Source organism: Chionomys nivalis, chromosome 9, assembly GCF_950005125.1.
Source record: "Chionomys nivalis chromosome 9, mChiNiv1.1, whole genome shotgun sequence".
Lineage (NCBI taxonomy): Eukaryota > Metazoa > Chordata > Mammalia > Rodentia > Cricetidae > Chionomys > Chionomys nivalis.
In genome coordinates this window covers 52,533,670-52,561,664 of record NC_080094.1, presented here as the reverse complement: position 1 = coordinate 52,561,664, position 27,995 = coordinate 52,533,670, and the positions used below count along the sequence as shown (strand labels likewise).

The following is a 27,995-nucleotide window of genomic DNA, read 5'->3' as shown; positions in this document are numbered from 1 at the left end:
CAAATTTCAGCCAGAGAGAAAGAATTCCGATTTTTTAAAATTTATTTATTATGTATATAGTGTTCTGGGCACCAGATCTCATTATAGATGGGTGTGAACCTTCATGTGGTTGCTGGGAATTGAACTCAGGACCTCCGGAACAACAATCAGTTCTCTTAACCTTTGAGCCATCTCTCCAATCCCTGAACTCTGGTTTTTAACTATTCGCAATTCCTTATATCAGAAAGAGTCTTTTCCCCCCTGTATATCTACTGGGAAGAGGCTTTTTTTCTTTTCATTATTTTTCTTTTATGAGGTCTTCTAATTTTTAGAACTTGATACAATATTTTCCCTTTCCTTTCCTCTTCTCTACAGAGAAGGGTCTTTTTCCTTGAATTATTCTCTGTTTTGGGAGCCATTTTATCTCTTTCTTTAAAAATGTACAGTTACTGCTTTTTCTTTTGACAAGCATTTTAGCAACTATACATTGTGTTGCTCCTGAGATGAAGAGTTTAAATTCCCCATGATCTTGCCAATCCCGGGGTCCTCTTACTGTTGAGAGTTTCTCCTAGTTCTCAGTATGGCTGGATTCTCTGATCTTCAAGCCCCATGTTGGGTGCCAAAATGTCATGACTATTTTGGCATGGGTATGTGGGTTCACAAGTGTCCAAGAAATGAAGACTCAGAGTCACATTGAGAATGAAATCGGCCTCTGTGCCTGCAGGGGGCTCAGTCTTGGTGAACTGAAGCCTTCCCTTTGCCTCCCAGCATCTTTATTTTTCCTGTATTTACACTTTAGCTAGTAGATTTCCATATCTCAAAACAAACTGATAGAAGCTTCTGACAATACAATGCCAGGTACACATAGCTGATTCATGAAGTACCAGGGTTGTCTGGGTTTCCTTGAAACCAAGTTTTTTTTTTTTTGTTTTGTTTTTTTTTTTGTTTTGTTTTTTGAGACAGGGTTTCTCTGTGGTTTTGGAGTCTGTCCTGGAACTAGCAACTAGCTCTTGTAGACCAGGCTGGTCTCGAACTCACAGAGATCCGCCTGTCTCTGCCTCCCGAGTGCTGGGATTAAAGGCGTGCGCCACCACCGCCAGGCTTGAAACCAAGTTTTGCATAGGTTTTGTATTCGTGGGAAACTCTCAGTTAAGATTAACATAGGGCAGCAAAAGATATTTGTTTGTTTGTTTTTTGAGACAGGGTTTCTCTGTGGCTTTGGAGCCTGTCCTGGAACCAGCTCTTGTAGACCAGGCTGGTCTCAAACTCACAGAGATCCGCCTGCCTCTGCCTCTCGAGTGCTGGGATTAAAGGTTTGAGCACCACACTGGCCAGCATAAAGGTATTTGTAACAAAGGAAGGCCAAGAGGCTGTGTGAAAACTCCAGAGCCAGGCCAGGTATAACCCAGCAGGGTTTCATGGCTAGTAGAGGTTGCTTGCTATCCCTCTGGTGCCAGGTCAGTCTGGCATAAATCACTGTTTTAAGCAAGCAAACTGTTGTGTGGGGGGATGGACTGTGCAGAAAGAGATGAAGATGAAACACCAATTTGAAGTTAAAACTCTCTGATTCAGGTAATGGTAATTTCTCAATTTCAGTAATGAAAGCAGAGTTACAAAAACTGGGTAGCAAATGGAGTCCCGGGGGGACAGAGAGGGCAAGAAATAAAGGTTAGCTCTCAGGTTTTGATATGCACCATCACTCAGTCTCCTAAAGCATAACCTTTCTTACTCGGAGCTTCAATAAATTCAGTCACCATATTAGGGCTCTCTGAAGACACAGATCAATGGGATGCATGTATAAAAAGAGAATTTAAGGAATTTAGATCACACAACTTCAAAATCTTCAGGGCAGGCAAGTAGGATAAAGACCCAAGGGAGATCTGGAGGCACAAGTCTTCCTTCTTGAGGGTCTTACTTTAACTAACTTAATTTAGGCTTGAATTCTTCTCACTGAGGTTAGGGGTTGCATAGCTCAGTGGTAGTGCAAGGCTTGCAGAGGCTCTTGGTTTTATCCTTAGTACAGCAATTAATTATACTTATGTATTAGGTACTTTGCCAAGTGTTGAAGATAAAATTTGTGAATGATTGTGTCCTCTCTCTTTCTTGTTGCCGTCTCTCTTGCTTAACTTTTAATCCAACTTTACAAATAGATGCTGTCTTTATAGACTGTCGCCTCACGATTTAATAATGCCGTACAACACTTCTTGAAAGTCCACCTTATGAAATGTTTATTTTTAGACCAAAAATACGCAAGAAATGGAAACTAATGAGAATGGCTGGTTACTGTATATCTTTTAAAGATTTGTAAAACTATGAATATAGATAGACAATGGTGGCGCACGCCTTTATCCCAGCACTTGGGAGGCAGGGGCAGGCGGATGTCTGTGAGTTCCAGGACAGGCTCCAAAAGCTACAGAGAAACCCTGTCTCGAAAAACAAAACAAAAAACAAAACAAAAAAAACCCCTGAATATATCGGAAAATAAACAACAAAATATCTAAGCTAGCTCGTCCCTTAATGTCCTTACAATTGTAGTCCAGTGCCAAATGAGGAAAAGAAAATGCTCCTTTTTAGGTGATTTATCATCAATTTACCTATTCGATTGCACTCTTTCAGGTGAGAGCCACAAGACTTCTAAATGCACCCGAGGAGTCACTCGGTTTCTCAAACTCCAACTTCACCAGCGCCTACCGCAGGCAGCCTACCGCAGACTGGAAACTGCATCCTCCGCCGTCGTTAATGCTACCTTTTTACATCTAACCTCATAATGCTTCTTTTTGTTGCAGCCAGAGCACTATGTCGAAACCTGTTTACATAACTATTTTGCTACTGGGTTGAGAACAAACTAGAGCATATGCCTGGCACACACCACGGAATTCCAAAATGTTTTCGTTAAAGAATCACCGTGCTGGCCTCCGGAGGCTCACGGAAAGGGGAAACCCCGAGAGATTGGGGTCAACTTCGTTCTCCCAGCCCGCAGGCTGGAAGATGCGGGAGGACCGCTCCGTCTGCTGCCTCCACCCAACGCTCCACGCCGCTCCCAGTCCATTCGCAGCCGGCGATCCGCGGCCGACGGACGAGCGCCGCCCGACTCACGCGTGCGCATTTCCTTCCCTTCCAGGGGCCCCCGGCTGGGGCTGGCGTCTCCCAGCCCGGCGTCGCCCCGCCCCGCCCCGCCCTGCCCCGCCCGCCGCTCGCGTCGCCCGAAGGGGCGGGGCCTCGGCCGGGCGCCCAGTCAGCCACGGTCCCAGCCTGCCCCGCGCGGGCCAACGAGAACCAGCCTGGTGACTCACCTCTGCCGCGCTAACTCTTCGCAGCTCTTCCCTTCACGCACGCTCATCCCGACTCGAGATGGCGACGGCGGCGACGGCGGCGGCCGGCGACTCAGACTCTTGGGGTGAGCAGAAGTTCCTGCCCGAGTGCGGGCCGTGGCGGTCTCGCTGCCACGCGTGGACTAACGCGACTCCCTCTCTTCCGTAGACGCGGACACGTTCTCTATGGAGGACCCGATGCGGAAGGTCGCGGGCGGCGGCACGGCCGGCGGGGACCGCTGGGAGGGCGAGGACGAGGACGAGGACGTGAAGGTAGGTGCGGGCCGGCGCGCCAGGCCGCTCGGGCAGGCGCCGGCTGCGGGCCGGCGGGCAGATCGGGGGGCCCCGGGGCGCCGCCCGGGCCTGCGGGCCGTGGGTCCCGCGTGAGCGTCGGCCCAGCCGTGCCCTGGTTCCCTCGGCCGGCCGGCCATGTGGGCAGCGGGCGGCGGCGTGTCCGGCCGGACTCTGCCGAAGGTGGCGGCAGCCCGAGTCCCAGCCCTTCACCGGGGGTCCGCTCTCCGGCCTGGATCCTAACTGGCGACGAGAAGTGACAGCAGCAGTCGGGTCGGCCCACGTGCAAGCTTCGCAGTCCAGAACCTCTCACCGGAACGAGCCGAGCAGATTGGAAACTCGGTTGCAGTGTTTGTCCCATATGGAAAGTAGGGAGAGCCGCCTGCCTTGCCCGGTTCGCGGCTCCCAGGTGTCAGTAACTTAGGCTCCTTAGGGTCGGTGGCTCGTTACAGCGGTTGGATGCAGAAAAGAGCTTGGTTTTTCCTAAACTAGAATTGGAACAGTAAAACAACTTTTAGCTCTCCCTTCCCCCACCCTGCGGTAAGAAGGATGACCTGAGCGCCGAGTTAACCAGCAGGTTAGTGGACAGAAACCTAGGCCAGAACTGGGCACTGTGGAAAAGGGAAAGGTAACAGTAATTCATCTACACAGGGATAGGCCTTGAAAAACACCCAAAATTTGGTGGTTGAAGTAGACCAGGGGCCAGTGGTTTTGTTTTTCTTTGTCTTGTAAGTTCGAATCCTGTTAACCTTCATTGTTTTTGAAAACTCCCACGGGCTCATCTTACAGCTTTAGATGTCATTATCTTCTGTGTTCATTTAAAAAAAAAAAAGTTAGAAAGTCTCAGCTCCATAACTGTATACTAGTGAAGTTTTCTTTTTCAAGACAGAGTTTCTCTGTGTAGCCCTGGCTGTCCTGGAACTAGCTCTTGTAGACCAGGCTGGCCTCGAACTCACAGATCCGCCTGCCTCTGCCTTCCGAGTGCGGGGATTTAAGGTGTGTGCCAGTACTGTCCGGCCACTATTGAAATTTTCAAAGTCTTCCTATATTTCTGCAAGTAAAGTTTTGTAAGGACTGGAAAACGCTTTTTGTCCTTTTATTAATCTAGTACTTTGTAAGTCCTGCTGCTGTTCAGAATTTTGAGCTCGGTAGTCATTGTGAATTTAGTAGTAGTGTTTGGATTTTTATGTCCTGTCTCTGACTTGTGTCGAGTATGTATCCACTTTACCAGACAGCCTGAGTTTGAGGAACAGGTGAGGTCTGCATACATTGAAGTTAATAATGACTAATAGTTTTATTGAGTAGCCACTTCCATGCGTGTGTTTACCTGTTGTGTGTAATGCGCTTGGGGATAATTTGTTACCAACCTTCTGTTACCAGCAACAGCAGATTTTCAGCTTTGATTTTTCACTTTTCCTAGGAAGTGGAAGTTAAGACATAAATAAAGAAGTTAGAAAAAGGAATGGGAGTAAGTAAGTTCAAAACAAAGCAGGGGGGCTGGGGAAATGAGAGGAATTGGAAATAAGTTCCAGAAAGTTGTTTAAATTTGTCTGTTATGATGCCATGTAGTATCTATCTGGGATTATGGCATCTAAATGGTGTTGAGCCTGATGTTAATAATTCTCATCACTCACATTGTTTCTTAACCTTCCTAATGTTGTGACCCTTTAACATGTTTTTAACATGTCCTCATGTGTGGTGACCCCCAGTCATAACGTTTTTTGTTGCTATTTCATAACTGTAATTTTGTTACTGTTATGAATCTTAATGTAAATATTTGATATGTAACCCCTGTAAGAGGGTCACGTGACCCTCCCCAAAGAGACCTATAAGTTGAGAACTGTTATAAGTCTAAGTCTTAGAGCTAAATTTTAGAGACTTAAAGTAAGGTGTTGAAATGTTTATTTCCATTCTCATGATACAGCATAAAAATAGTTTGACTCCTGGCTTTTAGAATTATACTGATTATAATGTCACCTTGGCATTTTCTAGATTTGTGGCCATAAACAAGTTATACTTTCTCAATATGTAAATAGTCATAATGAGACCGCATTAATTACATAGTTACTTTGTTATTTTTGCTTGTTTTGTTTTGAGATAGGGTCTCACTGGGTAGCCCTTTATGGCCTAGAACTTACTGTGTAGACCAGGCTGGTGTTGAATCTCATAGAATTCTGCTTAGCTTTGCTTCGTAAGTGCTGGGATCAAAGGAGTGCACCACCATGAGAATATGTATTTTAAATGAGCCTTAAGCAGGGTCACCTAACACCTGATAGGTATTCAATAAATATTAGTTTTCAGTGATCTTTACTTTTTTTTAAATCCTATGCACATATTTAGGCTGCTAAATGAGATTTATTTTGTGGGTTTTTTTTTTTTTTGAAGATCATGTTTTTTGTTTGTTTTTGTTTTCGGAGTCTGTCTTGGCACTCACTCTGTAGACCAAGCTGGCCTCAAACTCACTGAGATCCACCTGCCTCTGCCTCCCAAGTACTGGGATTAAAGGTGTGCACAACCACTGTCTGTTTTCAGCATTTAATCTTTTTGTGGGGGTATGCAAACAAGGTTTAATTTTCATGAAATCAAGTAATTGTAGTCCTTAAACAATTCAATGTGTGAATTTTTAAAAAAAATACCTGAATTTTAAAAAAAATGCCGAGATGACCAGTGCCTGTAGTTTCAGTACTTTGGGGAAGTTGGGGGCGAATCTCTTGATTCTAGGAGTTTAGGACCAACTTTGGCAGTTGAGTGAGAGTCCTATCACAAAACCTTAGGAAGCATTATCATTATTCATTTTATGTCAGGACAAAGTGACCTTTATAAATTGCCAGTTTAATGCTGTTTATTTAGTTACTCGCTCTGACTGTCCTTTTCAGAAGCTATCTTGCGGTGGCAAAAATGGACTTAAGTTGCAAACCTCTTAAAGGATAGACTTTTTCCCAGTAAAAAGATGAGAAGTGACTAGAAATGGTGCCGGGGTTAAGAGCAGCAGCCTCTTCCTGAGAACCAGAGTTAGATTCCTAGAGCTCCTGTCACAGTCCCTGTGGCTGTGCATCTGGAGTCTGTTCCTGTAGACACTCACAGACAGGCAGGCAGATAGACGTCTATGTGTGTATGTTTGTAAGTGAGTGGAGCAGACATTTCTGGCATTATTTACTTGAACCTTTCTTACTATCCTGATACACAGAGGTCTGGAAAGAATGTTTTACTTTGTGTATATGACTGGAATGACGTGCAGGATGTAGACACAGGATTGAGCACTTAATGGAAGCAGGGACAACTCAGCTTTAAAACCATTTTACTAGATTGTCAACCTTCCCATTGAACAAGTTACAAATTAGGTTTATTCAAAAGGTATACAGATTTTTAGAGGAAGCTTGTGACTGTTCAACTCTCTCAAGCATTTGTTTTGTTTTTATCTGTGTATGTTTAGTTTTTTTAGTCAGGATCTCATGTGGCCCCAGCCTGGCCTCAGCCTTTGTGTAGCCAGTTGAATTCTGTGACCTTGAATCCTGATCCCCTTGCTTTTACCTCGAGTACTAGGGTTGCAGGCCTGTACAACTACCCCCAGTTGATGCTGACTTGGGGATAGAGTCCAGGGCGAGCCAACAACTGAGTTGTATCTTCAGCCCTCAGCCAATTCTTTCTCTAGATAAATTGATTTATTACACATAATCTCAGAGAATTAACCCAGGTAAAAACTGAGCATTAAGCAGTTATGTCCTACTCATTTTCTTTTTTTTAAAAAAATATTTTATTTATTTATTTATTTATTTATTTATTTATTTATTTATTTATTTATTATGTATACAATATTCTGTGTTTGCCTGCAGGCCAGAAGAAGGCATCAGATCTCATTTTTAGATGGCTGTGAGCCACCATGTGGTTGCTGGGAATTGAACTCAGGACCTTTGGAAGAGCAGGCAATGCTCTTAACCACTGAGCCATCTCTCCAGCCCCTAGTCATTTTCTTTAAGGATCTATCCAAAGTAATAGTTTAAAATTTCCAGGGTAAGGGCATTTTTCAAGTATTCTGAAGAACAGGATTTATATTTTATTTTAGTGTGTTTTATATTTTAATTTTGAGCTAGGATTTCCAATTTGGATCCTCCTGCTTCAGCCATCCAAGTTCTTTGATTATATATGCCTGTCTCATGAAGATCTGTGTTTTAGAGAAAACACCTTCTGATACTCAGAAGGTGACCATTTTGCATAAATAGGTATCTTTTTGTTTTCTTTAAATTGGTGTCTCCTAAAGCTGAGGATTGTGTCAGATTCACTGTGTACCTAAGGATAGCCTTGGACTCTGATCTCTTGGCTTGGGCTTCCCAAGTGCTGGGATTACAAATGTGTGCTATGAGGCCTGACTTATGCAGTTCCAGTGATCAAACTCAGGATGTCCTGGACTATCTCCCCAACCTTGTTTTATTTGGGAGGTGGGAGAGGCAGTCGAGTTATATAGACGAGACTGGACTTGAATTCTCCAGGTTCTCTAGCCTCAGCCTTCTTAGTGCTGGAATTACAAGTGGTTGCCACCATGCTTTTCTGAAAATTTGTATCTTGAAGAGATTATTTTTCTAAATTTTACAGAAAATTACATATATGCAGAAGTAGTTTAATAAGTTCTTCACTGTTTCCTGATCCTCAACTGAATGAAGAGAGTGACCATCATTTTTTTCCCCTGAGGCAGCCTGCCTTTTATGGCCAAGGCTGTCCTTACAACCCCTGTCAGTTCTCTTGCTTTAGCCTCTCCCAAGTGCTGAGGTTATAGCGTGAAGGAGCCACCATGTCTGACCTTTGAACTGTTAAGGAAATTCCAATCATTTCAGTATTGTAATACTTTTTGTAAAATAGCAGGTTTTTACTTAGCTTTTTATTTTTTATTTTTATTATTATTATTATTTTTTTTGGTTTTTTCGAGACAGGGTTTCTCTGTGGTTTTGGAGCCTGTCCTGGAACTAGCTCTTGTAGACCAGGCTGGTCTCGAACTCACAGAGATCCGCCTGCCTCTGCCTCCCGAGTGCTGGGATTAAAGGCGTGCGCCACCACCGCCCAGCTTACTTAGCTTTTTATAACTATTGTTGTTGTTGTTATTTTGCAGTTACTGGAGTGTAAACCCAAGTGCTTACACATACTATCATTGGACTTCATTTTCAATCCTAAAACATACTTTAAATTTTTTTTCCTTTTTTGTGTGGGTGCATGTGCCACATTGTATGGGTGGCAATCAGAAGATAACTTCAGAGTCAGTTATCTCAACAAGTATTTTTTGTTCTTGTTTTGTTTTTTGAGACAGGGTTTCTGTACGTAACAGCTCTGGCTGTCCTAGAACTCACTTTGTAGACGAGGCTGGCCTCAACTCACAGAGCTCTATCTGTCTCTGCCTCCTAAGTTCTGGGATTAAAGATGTGTGCTACCACTGTCCGACTCAGTGTTTAGTTTTTTGATTGTGATACTGCTCAGCCAAGAATGTAGAGTTTGTTAATAATCACTCTGAATATAAGACAGGTAGGCATTGAGCTAGAACTTAATGAATTGGATTGCATGGAGTAGAATTTACTGAAACAATTACATGGACTTAAGAAAGATGATAGAACATTTAACTTTCTTTCATAAACTGAATTTTTTTCTTTCTTTTTTTTTAATATTTATTTATTTATTATGTATACAATATTCTGTCTGCATGTATGCCTGCAGGCCAGAAGAGGGCGCCAGACCTCTTTACAGATGGCTGTGAGCCACCATGTGGTTGCTGGGAATTGAACTCAGGACCTTTGGAAGAGCAGGCAATGCTCTTAACTGTTGAGCCATCTCTCCAGCCCCCATAAACTGAATTTTTATGAGAAGTCTAGCCCTGTCGGTGCTGAGGCTGTTTAGAGCAGAAACCAACACATACTTTACAGAGTACTAAGAAGTTGTTTTTCCAGTAAGGAATTATGATGTATTTTGTGGGCTGGAGATATAGCTCAGATGATAGAGTGCTTGCCTAAGATACATGAAGCTCTGGATTCCATTTCCAGCATTACATAAACATGATTGTGGTACCTTCCTATAATCTCAGTGAGGGTAAGAAGTTCAAAGTCATCTACTCATAGGAAGAGTGGGCTACTCTACCTTTAAAAGAAATGCGAATCAGAAAGTTTTGCTGTGTCTTAACTAAATTATTTAAGGAAAAAAGGAGAGAAGTATATGTTAGCTCCTGGGATATTGCTATGAGGCAAAAGCCGTTTTACTGCTCTTTTGAAGCTATTCCTGTTTGACAATCTATAAATATGTCTTCCTTCAGCTGGAAAGCATTTTCAGACTTGAGTATATTCTCTCATTGCATATGACACTCAACATTTTGGTATTGTAAAAATGGCAGAACCAGCCACCTATAGGTACTTTATTATAAATTTAAGTACATATATAAAATATGTGTACGTATATATATACATATATACATACATACAAAACAAAATAAAGTATTTGTTTTGATTTTAATACTTGGTTGTGTTTGGTTAGAAAAAAAGATTTTGGGGCTGGAGAGATGGCTCGGTGGTTAAGAGCATTGCCTGCTCTTCCAAAGGTCCTGAGTTCAATTCCCAGCAACCACATGGTGGCTCACAACCATCTGTAATGAGGTCTGGTGCCCTCCTCTTCTGGCCCGCAGGCATACACACAGACACAACATTGTATACATAATAAGTAAATAAATATTTAAAAAAAAAAAAAGATTTTGAGGGGCAGCCTTATGCCTTTAGTCTAGCACTTGGGAGGCAGGCAGATCTCTGTAAGTCCAAGGCTAGCCTGGTCTATAGAGTTCCAGGATAGTCAGGGCTGTTACACAGAGAAACCCTGTCTTTTTTTTTTTTGTTTGTTTGTTTCTGTTTTTTGAGACAGGGTTTCTCTGTAGCTTTAGAGCCTGTCCTGGAACTAGCTCTTGTAGACCAGGCTGGCCTCGAACTCATAGAGATCCACCTGCCTCTGCCTCCCGAGTGCTGGGATTAAAGGCATCCGAGAAACTGTGTCTAGAAAAAAAAAAGATTTTGAACTTGAAAAGCAGCCATCTCTTTCAGACAAATGATTCAATTCGAATGATACTAGGCATAAGGAAATTATAAACAGTCTCTCTTCTACAGAGCTGGCCATTACAGGAAGGCAATCAATGTTTTTGTTTTTGTTATAGTCTCATGGTCCCGGCTGGCCTAGAACTCCACATGTAACAGAGGATGGCCATGAATTCCTGGTCCTCCTGTCTCCACTCTCCAGCTGCCGAAATTACAGGCATGAGCCACCAGGATACCTGGATCAGATTTCTGGAGTGTCTGTTGTTTGTTTTAGCAATGGAGGTTGAATCCAGGACCTCATGCGAGTTGTGCGAATGCTGTCTCAATTGAGATATATTCCCAGTTTCTGGGAAAGGTATTCTTATTTATTTATTTATTTATTTTGGTTTTTCGAGACAGGGTTTCTCTGTGGCTTTGGAGCCTGTCCTGGAACTAGCTCTTGTAGACCAGGCTGGCCTCAGACTCACAGAGATCCACCTGCCTCTGCCTCCCGAGTGCTGGGATTAAAGCCTGTGCCACCACCGCCCAGCGGAAAGGTATTTTTAATAGGATATTAATAGATTGTATCTTGAACCAAATAACACTTAGGTCTTTTTTATTTTGAAGTGATAGATAAGCTTACTGTCTATTTTAAGTGTCTTGAAACACTTTTGTCATTTTATCTGAAAACTTGCCAGTGTTTACAGAGTTCTTGTGTTTACAGGATAGTCTGCACAGTTTTTTTTTTATAAATAGCGATTGTGGTAGGTATTCTATACCCTACATTAAATTTTTAGGACTTGCTAATTTCGTAGCTAAAGAGCCAAAATTTTAAAAATTCCTGTGGAAAGCTACTGAGCCTCCTTCTGTGTACTCTTAAGAAAATTAATATGACAATTTAGTAGTAACTTCAGGACAGGTTTGTTGAGTGTATTTGAAGGTAATGATGATAGACAGTGACTTGCCTTTCATGGTCCTTTGTGCATTGGGGTGGGGTCATGACTCTGCCTAGAATTTGTTTACAGGAACTACGTCTTTGGCTACTAAAACCCTTCCCTTTCTGGCCTGGTTTAGTGACATTGCCACAAATCCCAGCATTCTGAAGGTAGAAGTCAGAGGATTGTGAGTTCAAGGCCAGCCTGAGCTACACAGCAAGACCCCACTACAATACCCTACACCCCCACCGAAAAAAAAAGGGGGGGGATTCTGATAAAATGGGGAATTTCTAGGGAGCCTCCTGTTTGCATGGATGGGAGCTGGGTTATCTTTTATAGGAAACCATTTCATAATAGGGACATGGTATATAGAGTTGGTGTGGAGGAGCTACTAAGGGTGCTTCTCTGTGTTGAAGGTATCACCAGGGTACTGTTTATTTTCAGTGATAGTTCTCTCTTGGCTTTGTGGTACCAGACAGACTTCGAGATTTTTAAATTTCTAAACAAAATAATAGGCACCCTGAGTTTTGAAGGTGTGTAATTAATACAGTTTTATGTATCTGGGCACATTTTACATATTAGCATGTACCTTACTGTGTATTTTTTTTTTTTTTTGAGATTCCCTATGATCTAGGGGAGTTCATTCTAGAACTAATTGAAAGAACAAATATTAGTAGGAGAAACTCAGTTTGCAGTTACTCTATATTCTGAGTCTCAGGAAGTTCTTTGTCACTTTGAGCCACTCAATGCAAGTCCCTATATTGTTTCTTACTAAGATCATTTGTTGGCTATATCCGGACCACAGTTTTTTCTGTAAAAAGGGATGCTGCTGCCGTATATTGAGGAGAGTTATGAGAATTAGCCTTAATGTTACAACAAGAAAAAGCTCCTAGCATAATTTTGGGTGTAAAGTAAATGTTCATCAATATGTTCTGTTACTACTATTATCTCGGTTTTAAATCTGCACTTACTGGAAATACAGTACCCTCCTATCTGAAGCACTGTCTAAGCAGCATATTACAGACCCTGAAATACTTGATAGTTAACTTCTGTTGGTAGCTCTTTGGTTCCCTTTGCACTACAGTTTTCATGTGAAAACTAAGGCATAGTAGTAAGGTAATAATACAAACTTTTTACTTTTAATTTTTTGTTTGTTGAGATAGGGTTTCTCTGTGAAAAGTCCTAGCTGACCTGGAACTTGCTTTGTAGAGCAGACTGGCCTTGAACTCAGAGATCCACTTACTTCTTGCCTCCGAAGTACTGGGATTAAAGGTGTGCGCCACCACTGCCTGGCTCTGATTTTTTATTTCCAACTCTTATATCTTAGTTATTCAAATAATGAATAATTAATTTGTTTTCAGTCTGATAAAACTCGAAACCATGGGTTAAACTGACAAGTGATTGTAAAAATATATTTTTTACTGGTGAGTTAGCTCATTGAGAGCACTGGCTGTTCTTCCAGAGAAACCAGGTTAGATTTCCCAGCACTCACATGGTAGCTTACAACTGTAACTCCAGTTCCAGGACATCTGAATCCTCTTCTGGACTCCCTGGTCACACAAGTGGTACATAGGCATACATGAAGGCAGAACACCCAAACGCAGAAAATAGAATGTTTTAGAAACTTATACATACACATACTTACTTGTATATGAAATTATTCCAATCAGGAGGATATATTTTTAATTTCTTTGCTGGATGTACAAACTTGTTTTTATTGAGGTTTAGTGTATATATATACCTGCATTGATTTAGACCTGCGGTCTATAATGCTATAAAACTAGACGCTTGTGTTTGTGTCATAGCTGTGGGATTAGTCAGCTGTTGCCTCTTCTAATGGCGTTAGGGCTTCCTGCTTTGCATCTTCCCTCTGATGGCTCATCTTTAAATGACATGTCATACTGTGCTGGTGGTTGCTGAGACTGTGTTCTACCTATAGATTAAAGCATAATTTAAATTGAGGACTGTCTCCATCCCTGCTAAACTGGAATCTTGTAAATTCTATAGTGTCTTCAGAAATTGTTTGACATTAGGTTTATATGTAGCTCAGTATAGAGTTAGGCATAGAAAAAACAGATTATAGGTCTACCTCAGTGCCTTGCCTGGTTTAAGGAGGCAGAACCATAAAGGTTTGAATAGTTCCTCACTCATCTCTAATACTGTGCCTAAAAATACTGTGTAATTTGATTCATTGACTATGATTGTGTTGTAAGCAATACCGCTGGAAACAAATAACCCATTGATTAGAGAGCAGCGTACTTGGTCCATCTGGTGAACGAAACAACTGAAAAGCAATGGGCAGTACACATGTGTGTAATCTCAAAATGCAGTAAGGGAAGGCCATTTTGGGCTATATAGGTAGACTTTGTCAAATTAAAAATAAGACAGCAACCTACTTAAGGCTTATAAATTTGAGCTTGGTTATCTTGTATTTTTAATTGGTAAGCTTTTTATGGCATTAGATAAGTGGATATAAAGGCTTATGGAAAAACAAACAGCAGAAACATAAAAAATCCTAACCGGGCTGGCTCACAACCATCTGTAATGAGATCTGGTGCCCTCTTCTGGCCTTCAGATATACATGCAGGCAGAACACTGTATATATAACGAATAAATAAATCTTTTTAAAAAAAATCCTAAAATGGGGAATGACATTAAAAACACATTATTTTATGTATACAGACATTGGACACACCATAAATCTTCTGTAATGAAAGCAGTGTGGTAGTAAATGGGCGTTAGTTCCATTTTAACCTCTGCACTCAGGAGATAGAACAGGGTCACTGCAAGCTTTAGTCTATATGACAAGGTCTGTGGTTTTTTACTATCGATAGATCAGGGGTTTAAATAAAAAAAAACAATGAAACAATATACATTCTAGAAGAAAACATGGTGAATTCTTTGATGTGAGATTTTTTTTTGACTTAATGCAAATCTAATGCAAATCTAGAGGTAGCAAAAGCCAGTGACTCATAGATTTTACTGTATTTGGAGGACAATTTCATTAAGAGAGGAACAGAAAAGGGTGCCTATCATCTCTATTCTGTTCACTAGTGTACTGGAGATTAGCAAGTACAATTAGAAGAATTAATTTGTCAGGCTGGTGTGGAGGGCCTTCTTCATGTCTTCGATCTCATCACTTGGAGGCAAAGGTGGGGAGATTGCTGAGTTGGAGGCCTGCATGGAATATATAGTGAAACCCTATCTCAAAAGTCAAGAAGTAGTGTGCCCTTTCTGTTGTTTTTAGGTGATGTGTACTGGTTGTATAGTATATCCATTATCCAGAATACTTGGGGCAGAAATACTTCCATTTAGGGGCTTTTTTCGCTTCAGATTTTGAGGTATTTATATATATGTATATGTAATAGTATGGGACCCAAGTAAACATGAAATTCTTTTGTTTTAAATATACCTTATACCCATAGCTGGAAGGTAATTTATACACTATTTTAATCATTCTGTTTGACAAAAGATGTATCAATGGGTCAGATGTGGAATTTTCTGTTATTTTTAGTTTTTGGTAGTACTGGGAATTAAACCTAGGGTCTTGTGCATGCCAAGCAAGCAATTTATTATATAAGTTGCTTTCTCTCTCTCTCTCTCTTTAATTTGAAACAGGATTACTCACTTCGTAGAGGCAGGCCTTAAACTTTGATTTACCTTTCAAGTAGCTGGGATTATATTCAGGCTTGTGGTACTAGGTCCATTTGTTGTAAGTATGGAATATTTTTTTTCCTTCTTCGAGACAGCCCTAGCTGTCCTGGAACTCACTCTGTAGGCTGGCCTCAACTCACTAAATCCACCTGTCTCTGCCTCCCAAATGCTGAGATTAAAGGCATGCAGCACCCCCGCACCCCAAGTATGGAATATTCTTGTGCCAACATGTTGATGATACTCAAGAATGTTTTGAATTCTGAAACATTGCAAATTTTTTAATTAGAGAATTATAAGTAAGGAATTGATAGTAAATCTTAAGTGGTAAAATTGCTGTTCAAAGGCTGGGAGTGGTAACCTGTACTCCAACCACTTGGGAAGTGGAGGCAGAAAGACCGGGAAGGAGTTCAAGGCCAGGCTAGGCTATACTGGACTCTGTCCTTCACTAATGTTCAAAGCCCACTAACCTTTGCTGCATACAAATAACTAATTATAGGGCATGATGGGAGCAAGGGAAATTTAACTTACAAAAGCAACAGAATTTACAGAATACTAGGAACAGACCCAAAGAAAAACATGTAAAACTTATTATACTCCTGAGATACGGAAGTAGACTTGAAAAAATGAGAAGATAACCTTTGGCTAAGGGCCTTACTGTTACAAAGGCTATAATACCAAAATTACCAACAAACTTGTTTGTGCAGAGTTAACCATAGAGATTCCCCCCCCCCCCCCCCCCCCCCCCCGGTTTCTCCGTAGCTTTTGGACCCCGTCCTGGAACTAGCTCTTGTAGACCATGCTGGCCTCGAACTCACAGAGATCCACCTGCCTCTGCCTCCCGAGTGCTGGGATTAAAGGTGTGGGCCATCACCATCCGGCAAACGTAGAAATCTTTTTTTTTTTTTTAAATTTTTATTTATTTATTATGTATACAATATTCTGTCTGTGTGTCTGCCTGCAGGCCAGAAGAGGGCACCAGACCCCATTACAGATAGTTGTGAGCCACCATGTGGTTGCTGGGAATTGAACTCAGGACCTCTGGAAGAGCAGGCAGTGCTCTTAACCGCTGAGCCATCTCTCCAGCCCCCAAACGTAGAAATCTTGTGGGAAAGAAAATGTGCAAGAATTACTAATGGAGGGGCTGGAGAGATGGCTCAGTGGTTAAGAGCATTGCCTGCTCTTCCAAAGGTTCTGAGTTCAATTCCCAGCAACCACACGGTGGCTCACAACCATCTGTAATGAGGTCTGGTGCCCTCTTCTGGCTTGCAGACATACACACAGACAGAATGCTGCATACATAATAAATAAATATATAAAAAAAGAATTACTAATGGAGGTTCTTGTCTTCAGGATAACTGGGATGATGATGATGACGAAAATAAAGAGGAAGCAGAAGTAAAACCAGGTGAGCTAATGATGCTGCTTCGTTGTTTTAAACCAAATCTCTTTGTATATTTTCCTTTTCTTGTACTTTTGTACAACAGTCAGATTAAGTACCTACTGGTTTTCTGTTTGATTGCTGGGTCATCTAGGTAGGAGAAAAGAGTAGAGAAAATGGTGTTGTTTGAATAATCTTTTTTTTTTTAAATATTTATTTATTATGTATACAATATTCGGTCTGTGTGTATGCCTGCAGGCCAGAAGAGGGCACCAGACCCCATTACAGATGGTTGTGAGCCACCATGTGGTTGCTGGGAATTGAACTCAGGACCTTTGGAAGAGCAGGCAATGCTCTTAACCACTGAGCCATCTCTCCAGCCCTGTTTGAATAATCTTATTTGTCTATTTGGATCTTTGGGGATAAGATTTTTTTTTTTAATTTATTTTTTTTTTTTTTGTTTTTTCGAGACAGGGTTTCTCTGTGGCTTTGGAGCCTGTCCTGGAACTAGCTCTTGTAGACCACACTGGTCTCGAACTCACAGAGATTCACCTGCCTCTGCCTCCCAAGTGCTGGGATTAAAGGCGTGCGCCACCACCGCCCGGCTGGGGATAAGATTTGAAAGGAAAAGGAAGAGTACTGGAACTTTTATCATTTCCAGAATATCACCATAGACTCTGAAAGCTAGGGAGGTTTTGTCTCTTCAGGTGTTCAAGTATCATATCTGCCTAAGCCACAGACTAGAAAGTATTCAATATAATTGTAAATAAAATATTTCTTTCAGAAGTAAAAATTTCAGAAAAGAAAAAAATAGCAGAAAAGATAAAAGAGAAAGAACGGCAGCAGAAGAAAAGGCAAGAAGAAATTAGAAAGAGGGTAAGTTCTGTCAGTTTCCGTAAAATGCATACAGAATTCATAATGTGTCAGTTGTGGTACAGCGTCTTAACTGGCTGCAAATATTACCTTGCAACTTGAAGGGCTCTGTAAAGACAAAGTGGATATACCATAAGATAGGTGCATCCCAGAGCAAAGGGATTTTTGGTGCAAAAATCCAACCCAAAAAGTCTTACATCTGAAAATATTTTCAGTCTCATTAAAACAGTTAGATTGTGCAGTGACCACACTTAATGTTTTTTCTAGCACCTGCAGTTTTGCTTTTTTTTTTCTTTCAGTGCTGGGATTGAATTCAGGGCCTCATGAATGTAAGTGATCCCTCTGCCACTGCGCTGTATGCCCAGCCCACCCACAGCTATTTCTAGTCACAGTCATACACAGAGAATACACTGAGCAAACCTTTGTCATGTCCTAAAGTGGTTTTATTCTCGATTATTTGTAGCAGGATCCAGAAATATTGTTATATTTATTAATTTTCTTTTTAATAGGAAACATTTCATAATTCAAATTAATATAAAACACTATTCCTTATTCTGTCTTTCCCACTATCCCTCATGTAAACACTTGTTCCTTATCTTTCCATCACACCTTTATATTTCTGTGGTGTGTATTATCCCCAGCTCTCTTTGAGACAGACTCTAGTTGTGTAACCTAGGCTGACCTTGAACTTGATTTCTTCCTACCTCCACTTCCCAAGCACAGAGATTATAGATGTGCACCGCTAACTGGCTGTCCTTTCTTCTGTAGTTTCCACTTCATTTTTATTTACTTTACTGTAGAAATCTTCCCATAATAATACATAACATGGAAATACCTCTAGTACTTTACTTTTTGTTGTTGTTTTGTTCTGTTTTTTTTGAGACAGGGTTTCTCTGTGTAGCCTTTGCTGTTCTGGAATTCACTTTGTAGACCAGGCTGGCCTGTAACTCAGAGATCTGTTTGTATGCCTCTGCTTCCTGAGTGGAATTAAAGGCTGCACAACCCCCCCTTGACTTCTTTACTTTTTGTTAAAAAGATATCTTCAAATATGAAAGTAGGAAAATAATCAGGCGTGATGGTATACTCCTGAAATCCCAGTACTCTGGAAGTGTGAATTACATTACTGTAAGTTCAAGACTAGCCTGAGTTGTACTGTAAGGCCCAGTACCATAAAGCCAAATGTTGGTGGTATCCATACCTATAATCCTGGCATGTAGGAGGCAGAAAGAGGAGGATTGCTAAAAATTGTATGCTAGCCTGGTCTATATAGCAAGTTCTAGGTCATCCAGGGCTACATAGTGTGAGACTGTCTCAAAAACAACAAATATCACCTAATATTGTTAATGTGTCCCCAGATTTGTTTCAGCTATTTTTGTTTTGTTTAATATAACTAATATACATTTTACCTTTAAACTCTGAAAAGGGGATGTTTTTCGTATCAGGTTGTATTTATGTAATATACCTGATATTTTAGAAAACTATTTTTAGCTATGTCTGTATAGCTTGTTTTTACAGCGAAAGAGATGAAGCATGAGATCCACATCTGTGAGATGCAGCTCATTGATGGAGTGCTTGCTTGTGTGAAAGGTGCTATGGTCAGTCTGCTTTATGTGGGGGAGACAGTGTCTCTGTGTAACTCCGTCTCTCCTGGGATTCGCTCTGTAGACCAGGCTGGCCTCAAATTCAGATCCACCTGCCTCTGCCTCCAAGTGCTGGTATTAAAGGTGTGTGCCACCATGTCTGACTCTGCCAAAAAAAAAAATTCTTTGTTTTCATATAAACTTGTTAATAAGGTTTTTGTAACTTGTGTTTTACTCAAGCACAGTAGTTTATTATTTGAGACTTTTATACTTGTATATAATGTGTTTAGTTGAAACCCCTAGTTCCTCCCCTCCTGTCTTCCCCATTACTCTCCTTCCCAACTTCATACGCTGTTTTTAAAAACTAAAGAGTCTACTTAGTGCTGCCAGTGTGTAGATGGTTACAGGACCATCTACAAAACCATGTGTTCAATCCTTCGCACTTCATAAAACAATGTGGCACTACATGCCTATAATCCCATTGCTTGGGAGATGGAAGCAGGAGGATAAGAAGTTTGAGTAATCCTAAATTACATAATGAGCTTGAGACCAGCTCGGGGGCAGGGGTAGGGGAGGCTGTCCTTGTGCTTGTTCACACCACCACCACCATGTATGGTACACACATATGAATGAATAACTATATAAGGAAAAAACATTGAAGTTTCAAGCAGGTTGTGGTTCTGCATGCCTATAATCCCACTGAGAGAGTTACAGGTTTGAGGATAGAATAGCCTGGGGGGTACAGATAGAGATCATGTCTCAGTAAAGAAGCAAACATGTGCATGGTGGCGTATACCTGTGCTCTCATCCCTCCCTTACTATATGAGACTATCTCAAAAAAAATTTAGAAATCAAAAAACTCAAAAAAAAAAAAAGACACAAACAAAACTATAACATGTTAAAGAATAAAATTTAAAGCTTTGAAGTGGAGTTTAGGGTTTGTTTTCTGAGACAGGGTTTCTCTGCGTAACAGCCCTGTCTGTCCTAGAACTCCTGAGTGCTGGGATTAAAGACATGCGCCGTCACCACCTGGCCAGCTTTTCAGGCTTTTATATTAGTCTCCAACTTGAGGAGACCTTAACTTGAGTGTACTTAGTTTGTCTTAAGCCTGACACTGAGATATTTTCAGTTTTGATCTTTGTCTAGGTCTAAAGACACTTGGAAATATTCCATTTTTCTTTTTTAGCTTCTTTACATTTCTACTCCATTAACAAGGAAATGTGTTTTCAACATGAAAATTTACATAGGCGGGAACATGCAGGTGTTTCACTATTCCCCAGTAACTGTTGTCTGTAGAAAAGACACCAGTTACTATCTACCCTTTCAGAGGGCTGGGGGGATAAGTGAGAGTTTTACATTACTGGGGTGTCATGTTGGTATTTTGGTTACATTTGTAACTCTAAAATAAAATCAAACTTTTTCTGATGTTTTGAAAACATCTTTAATGTCTACATTGCCAGATGAACAGTGTGTTAAACATTCTGTAGGTGAGCATTTAGGATGTCACTAGATTTACTTGCAATTATAAATAGTATTCCAGTGGATATCTTTGTGTTTAGCTATGGTTTCTCCACCTCCTCCCATCCCATTTTATGTGTATTGGTGTTTAGCTTGCATGCTTGCCTGTCTATCTACCACTTAAGTGACTGGTGCCCTTGGAGGCAAAAAGAGCACATTGGATTCCCTCCAATTGGAGTTGTAGGTGGTTGTGTGGGTGCTGGGAAGAACACTTGGTCTTCTAAAAGAACAGCCAGTGGTAATCTTTGCCACTGAGTCATCTCAGTGCCTCCTCCCTTTAAAAAAAAGTTTATTGTTTTTGAGTGTCTTGTGTGTATGTATATTTGTACTGTGTTCATGTGGTACCTGTGTATCTCCTAGAACTAGATTTTTAAGTTACCATGGGGGTGCTGGGATTTGAACCTCTGTTCTATGGAAGAGCAGCTAGTGCTCTTAACCACTGAGCCATCTCTTCAGCCCCCTGCCCATATCTCAGGTTTCTTAACACAAATATTTATTATAGAATTGATGAAAGCATGTAGAAATATTTTAAGATGCCCGATAGAGGTCTCCATATTCTAGAAAGGTTGCTCAATGTCTGTTGTGGCAGCATGTGAAGAGTGCCATTTCATCTTACCTTCAATTTCATCCACTCATTTTCAACAAGTGGATGGGGAACTAAATAGCCTCTACCTTCCTGGGTTCAAATATTACCCTTATTATTGTGTGCAAATTGTTTTACCTCTCTGTGTCTCCATGCTTTATTTATCTATATAATTAAGATATGAATATCCTTTAAAGTGTTTAGAAGAATGCCAAAATACAGTAATCATTTGTATGATTACAAATATGTGCTTGTTTCTTTGTGTAAGTGCTGATGACATAAAATTTATACTATCCACTATAAGCTCGTCTTTTACAAGTGAAACTTGTGTTTCATTTTAGTTAGAAGAGTCCGAAGAACCTAAAGTGCTAACACCTGAAGAGCAGTTAGCAGATAAACTTCGGCTAAAGAAGCTACAGGAAGAGTCAGACCTTGAATTAGCAAAAGAAACTTTTGGTAAGATGGTGGGTGCAGTGTTGAACTACTCCAGGTGAAAATTCTGCCAGTCTTACTACCTCTCTGTGAGAGATCAAAAACTACGGTTTTTTTTTTTTTTTGGTTTTTCGAGACAGGGTTTCTCTGTGGTTTTGGAGCCTGTCCTGGAACTAGCTCTTGTAGACCAGGCTGGTCTCGAACTCACAGAGATCCGCCTGCCTCTGCCTCCCAAGTGCTGGGATTAAAGGCGTGCGCCACCACCGCCCGGCAAAAACTATGTTTTTAAAGGATGCACACATTCTAATTGAGATTAGAACACTGTTTTAAGCTCTTGTTTATATATTTAAGATAACTTGACAAAGTATAGACATGTTTTCAAATTTTTTTGAGTAATATTTTATAGTATCATATATATAAAACAACATTTGTAACACATGCCCATATTCCTAACACTTGGAAGACTGAGACGGGAGGGTCAGAAGTGGTGTTTAACTAGGGCTATATAGCAAGACTGCCTCCCAACGCCCTCCAAAAGATGCCAGTAGACCAGTAAAGTGTACTGTTGCCTAAACTTATGAACTGGATAGATTCTGCTGTCTTTGGCTTTGAAATTGAAATATCCAACTGTCTTTGGGGATATCCTATTGCCGTAAGTCCAGATAGGACTTGGACAGAGCAGGTTGGTCCATGTAGAATATTCAGTTTTGGCTTTGCCTTGTGTTCAGGGTTGTTTCTTTTTTTTGGCCTTCATAATACCCTACCTTTCAGGGCCATCATTTATCTTACAGCTTATATAGTCCACCATCAGGAAAGTCAGGGCAGGAACTGAAGCAAAAGCCATGGAGGATTGCTGCTTACTAGCTTGTTCCTTACTGCTTGTTCAATCTATTTACTCACAGTTCCCAAGACCACCTGCCCAGGGGTGGCATCACCCACCGTGAGCTGGGCTGTCCCACATAAATCAAAAATCAAGAAAATGTACCCAGGGGGCTGGAGAGATGGCTCAGCGGTTAAGAGCATTGCCTGCTCTTCCAAAGGTCCTGAGTTCAATTCCCAGCAACCACATGGTGGCTCACAACCATCTGTAATGAGATCTGGTGGCCTCTTCTAGCCTTCAGGCATAAACACACACAGACAGAATATTGTATACATAATAAAATATTAGAAAAAGAAAAAGAAAATGTACCCAGTCTGGTGGGGGTATTTTCTCAGTTGAGGTTCCTGCTTCTAAGAGGACTCTAGTTTGTCATGTTGACATAGAACTAGCCAGCATACCTAAGGAAGAGTTAAAAGAAATAGAGAAATACAGACTACTTCATTTGTCAAGTTTGTCCTTACCTGGTGTGAAAAAATTCACCAACCCCTTCTCTAGAACAAAGAGGCTTGCTTTAGGAAAGTGTGTTCATACCCTCAGTGGTTTTCTAGCAGTGTTGGCTGTAACTGTGGGTGTTCCTCTCTTCAGGACAGCCCATGTGTGTGTATGCTCAGTGCAGAAAATCTCATGGGGGTACCAGTTGCAAATTAAGAAGTGGAAAATGAGCTAACAGTCACTATTTGGTTTAATAGGAATTGAATTTGTGGTTTTGTTAGATCATTATTTGACATTGAAAAAGGTATGTTAAGAAGCATACATACTTTTAACCTAGAATTTTAGGCTAGATTATTTTTCTCTCAGGCTTTAACACATGGTTACTTCTGTTTAATTTTTGGAGTTAGCTAATTATTTTTATCATATCCGTCTCCTTATCCTTTCCCATCTTTGTAAAAAGTTTTTACATTTATTGGGTTTCTGTACCCAAGGATGCTTGTGGAAGCCAGAGGACAGCTTGTGGAATTGTTGCTATGGGGGTTCAAGGGATTGATTGAATGTAGGTGGTCACACTTGGTGCCCCCCCCATCCCTTTTGTCTTTCTTGGACAGCTCCTGAGAGCATCTTTCTTTGAACAACTAGTAAATTCTGTGGGTTCCTTTTCTAGTTACAGCTTTTGTTTTTGAGACAGGGTCTTTATAGCTCTGGCTGGTGTAGAACTTACTATATATATAGACCAGGTTGGCTTGGAACTCACAGAGGAAATTTGCCTCTGCTTTCTGAATGCTGGGATTAAAGGTGTTTCTAATACTTCAGTTGGAACAGGAATCAAACCCCAAAACCCATGACACACAAAGAATTCAAGGTTTTTAGTTTTTAGTGCAGGGGATTGAACTCAGGGCTTCATACACTATCTGAGTATCAAGCACTATCTGAGTAAGCTACATTCTCAGTCCATATTTGGTAATTTATTGGTTGGTGGTTTTCTTTTTTCAGACAGGTTCTTGCCAGGCTGGCCTTGAATTCTTCATCCTCCCAAATGCTGGGATTATAAATGTTTGTAACTACTCAACTTCATATTTTTTTTTAATTGGTAGTAGTTGACAGTATTGTAAGCAGACAGTAATGGGGTTTGTTATTAAATATGATTGTTGCCTAAAATGGAAGAAAATGCTAAATTGGAGGTCAGTAAAATTCAAGATAAAATAAATTTTTTTATATTTGAATTTCAAAGGCACCCTTCTGAATTCTGTCCAGGAACTCCCACTGGCCCAGGTTAAAAAGTTCAGTAGTTTAAAAAGCTTCCTAGGGCTGGAGTGGTGGCTCAGTGGCTAATAAGCCTGATAGCCTGAGTTTGATTCCCCAGAACTCTCATTGGTGGACGGACTGAAAGTTATCCTCTGATTTCCACATGCAGGTCATGGTGGCACATGTTTTTATAAAGTTCTGCTTTAGAGTAAAACTGATTAGATAGCAGCTTGGTTTATGGGGAGGAGCATGTGGAGATCAGAAGACAGTTTTGTGTCCTCAGTTCTTTCTCCCCATCTTTACACGGGAAGCTCTTACCCTGTGAGCCATTTCTCTAGTCCCCATTGATGAACTTACAATGTTTGTATCTTCCTAATGCTTCAGGTCTTCTCTCCTGCAGGTGTTAATAATACAGGTTATGGAATAGATGCTATGAACCCATCTTCAAGAGATGATTTCACAGAGTTTGGAAAGTTACTAAAAGATAAAATTACACAATATGAAAAATCACTATATTATGCCAGTTTTTTGGAAGCCTTAGTTCGAGATGTCTGTATTTCATGTAAGTGATGCTGATTTCTAGCCCCTTTTGTTAAGATTATATTGTAAACATCATACTTGGGAAAGTTTTTTTTTTTTTTTTTTAAAATATAAGCTTTAATGCTATATAATATAGACTTTTGGGATTTCCATTTTAGCAACTATTTTTGGAATGTTCTCCAGTTTGAGTATTTGGGGGTGGGGGCAGGCTGCTTTCATTGTTGTGTGGGAGCTTCTCAAGAGAGATAGCTGATTTATGCCTAGCAAAGCAGGTCACATTGTCTCCTAAAGGACTACAAAGTATCTTTAGAGGGAATGGACTAGGGGCTCTTTGGGAACTGTTGATTTTACAAGTAGAGTTTGAGATGCTATCCAAATTGCCCAACAGAACTGGTGCCCTAATGTTGGGACACCATACCAAGAATGTCTGAGGGTGGTGAGGGGCTTGGGACTTGTTGAAGAGTGTCAAAAGGCTCTTAATGAATTAAGAGTCGTAGTTTCTTTGAGGAATGATCACTAAGCAGGGGATGATCAATGTGGTAATGATTACGCCCAGGTGGGTTTTCATTTTACACGTATGTACTGTTTTTCCTGTTTCTTTTGTGGGGGGCTAACAAAACCCTAACGTTTTCTGTATCTACTGTTTGTCCACTACTAAAAGGTGTTGTTCCTGGGCTAGAAAACATAGCGGGGGCAGAGGCCTATCATTTGTGTGTTATCATTTCATATTCTATGTAGCTGCTACTCAGTGATTGTAGAGGCTGTGGTTAGTCTCCCCTTTGTTTAGACTGAGGGAAGACAGTAAGAAGCCATGCAAAGGCTAAAGAGTTTACAAACATTGTTCTTTTGTTTTCCAAGACAGGGTTTCACTGTGTTTTGCTGTCCTGGCTATACTGGGTCTCACTCTGTTGACCAGGCTGGCCTGGAACTCAGATCCACATGCCTCTGCCTCCCCAGTGCTGGATTTAATGCGTGCATCTGGCTAATTACAGTTCTTATACTCATTGGGTTGACCATTGTACTTTAGTGTGCTATATAGACTGAACAGATACCTGCTTATTTATGAAGGAGAAATTCATAGTTGTTTTAATAAAGGTACCTAGGTTACAAATGTAGGGTATCTATTTTGATTTTATTTTTTAAAATGCTTAAAAATTGAAGTTTAGTAGTATCTCTTTCTCTTTTTTTAAAGTGGAAATTGATGACTTGAAAAAGATTACCAATTCATTGACTGTGCTTTGCAGTGAAAAACAGAAGCAAGAAAAGGTAAGAAAGAGCAAGCTGTGTAGAGAAATGCCTTATGTTAGGGTGGGGCTGTGGGCAGAGTTCCCTCAACACGGTAAAGAGCCTGTTGAAATTTTAAGTTAGAACAGAACAGCAGTGTGGTGTCTGTTGTCTCCATTCATAGACATATTTGTGTTCTTTTCTGAGACAATAAAACTTGCTGTAGCCTAGCCGGGTGGTGGTGGCGCACGCCTTTAATCCCAGCACTCAGGAGGCAGAGGCAGGCGGATCTCTGTGAGTTCGAGACCAGCCTGGTCTACAATGCTAGTTCCAGGACAGGCTCCAAAGCTACAGAGAAACTGTCTCGAAAAACCACCACCAACAACCCCCAAAAATGCTGTAGCTTTAACATCTCAAGTGTTTGCTGTGACAGGTGAAATGTTCATAGCATACAGGTTTATGAATTTTAACTCTTCCTTCATTTTTAGCAAAACAAAGCCAAAAAGAAGAAGAAAGGTGTGGTTCCTGGAGGGGGATTAAAGGCCACTATGAAAGATGACCTGGCAGACTATGGTGGATATGATGGAGGATATGTACAAGACTACGAAGACTTCATGTGACATTCTATCTTCTCCTGGTGTCTTCTTTCTGTTGCCCACAATCCCTTCAACATGTAGCACAACTTCCTTTCCTTTCAGTTCTGCCAAATGCTACAATCAGAAGTGCAGTATCTTTCGTGCTGGTTATTTAACCCCTTGACACTCAGGTGCTAATGAGCAAATGAGGGAACTTGGATCTTGTTGCCAAGGGGTTAAAATTGGGAACTTCAATTGCTACTAAATCATAGTTTAAAAACAAAACAAACCTAATAATGTTGTCATTGTTGCTATCTGATTCCATAGCAGCAGTCACTAAATTGGAAACAAAGGTCGCAACATGACAAAAAATTGTGTAGTATTTACCAGCACCATTCAGTAATACAGCCTTAACCATACCTCCTTGAACTACTTCATAACTTGTCGAGAAGAGCAGTTTGCAGCAAGCAAGGGCATGTGGGATGCACCTAGTATTAAAATTGCTTTGTCTAAAATTTGAGCGTGAGGATATTAAAAACATGTTGTGAAGAAGACTGCTTATCTCAGAGTGAAGATACTGTGGCTGAAAAATACTAGTTTGATACTTAAGATTTTAATGACCAAAACCCTTCAACTTTGAAGCTGAAGAAGGTAAACCTCTCCATTTGTTACAGTGCCAGTGGTGGACGCTCCAGTGCATTGACTGTCTAGTTATTTATCGGCCTATTTCTACTGATGGAGGACTTCAGATGGGGGAGGGAACTGTTTCTATTTGCCTGATTCAAGTGTCTGAGAAACAAATCTTGTTGTTCTAGGCTGCAACAGAAAAACTTAACAGGGTTTTGGCATTTCCTTTTCTTTATAAAACATACTCAGCAAACTGCACCAGTTAACTACAGTTTGGTAAATTGTTATGTTAACAATTATGACATCCGCAATGTTTTATAAAGCAACTAATTTAATAAAATCACTATTGTGAGGACTTAAATTTTGTGTTACCTCCCAAGAGATAGTTGAGTACAGGATGCAGCTCTTGGATGGAGTTCTCTTTGTACTCACCAAGGCTTAATCAGTGCCTGATGTAGTTACAGTTTTGAAGCAGGAATGTTTGGGGCCTTTAGTAGAGCAACAGATACCGCTTTCCTCTTGTTTATTTGGGAAATTTTGTTTAGATGCTAGAGGCTCAATTAAGTACCTTAGAACTATTTATTTGGAGTATTGGCGCCTACTACTCATGTTATTGTTTTAAGCATAAGTTGGGTGATCATTTAAGTCATTTTACCAAATTTGTGGGGTTTTTTTTTTTTTTGTCCTCATAATTGTCACTTCACTAGGTCAAAAAATGTTTTTAAATTCTCTTCCATAGGCAATAGGAACCTCAAAGCTCTGTAGACTACTAAGTGGAAAGCAGGACCATCTAAATGACTTGAATTAATGGAAGGCCGTGACTACACAGCAATAATTACAGTAAATACTGTTGAAGGCAGACAAGGGCTAAGATCTCCTTAGCAGTAATAATGACAGACACTGAATT

At 40.7% G+C, this 27,995-nt stretch overlaps 1 protein-coding gene across 1 annotated transcript; it reads left to right on the top strand.

The window, feature by feature from the left end:
* The first annotated feature begins 3,216 nt into the window (after positions 1-3,216).
* On the top strand, positions 3,217-27,995 carry Eif3j (eukaryotic translation initiation factor 3 subunit J). Its single transcript, XM_057780221.1, has 8 exons — positions 3,217-3,376; positions 3,460-3,563; positions 16,549-16,603; positions 17,361-17,452; positions 21,472-21,586; positions 24,523-24,684; positions 25,855-25,928; positions 26,375-27,995. Exons 1-8 carry the CDS (start codon positions 3,331-3,333, stop codon positions 26,504-26,506), a joined length of 780 nt encoding a protein of 259 aa, XP_057636204.1. The 5' UTR covers positions 3,217-3,330; the 3' UTR covers positions 26,507-27,995.

Excerpts from the sequence above, each read along its gene's own strand:
- Eif3j (XM_057780221.1), top strand. The coding sequence starts at position 3,331 with ATGGCGACGGCGGCGACGGCGGCGGCCGGCGACTCAGACTCTTGGG. Across the intron at positions 17,453-21,471 it reads AAGAAGAAATTAGAAAGAGG|TTAGAAGAGTCCGAAGAACC; the intron begins GTAAGTTCTGTC and ends GTTTCATTTTAG. Across the intron at positions 21,587-24,522 it reads ATTAGCAAAAGAAACTTTTG|GTGTTAATAATACAGGTTAT; the intron begins GTAAGATGGTGG and ends TCTCTCCTGCAG.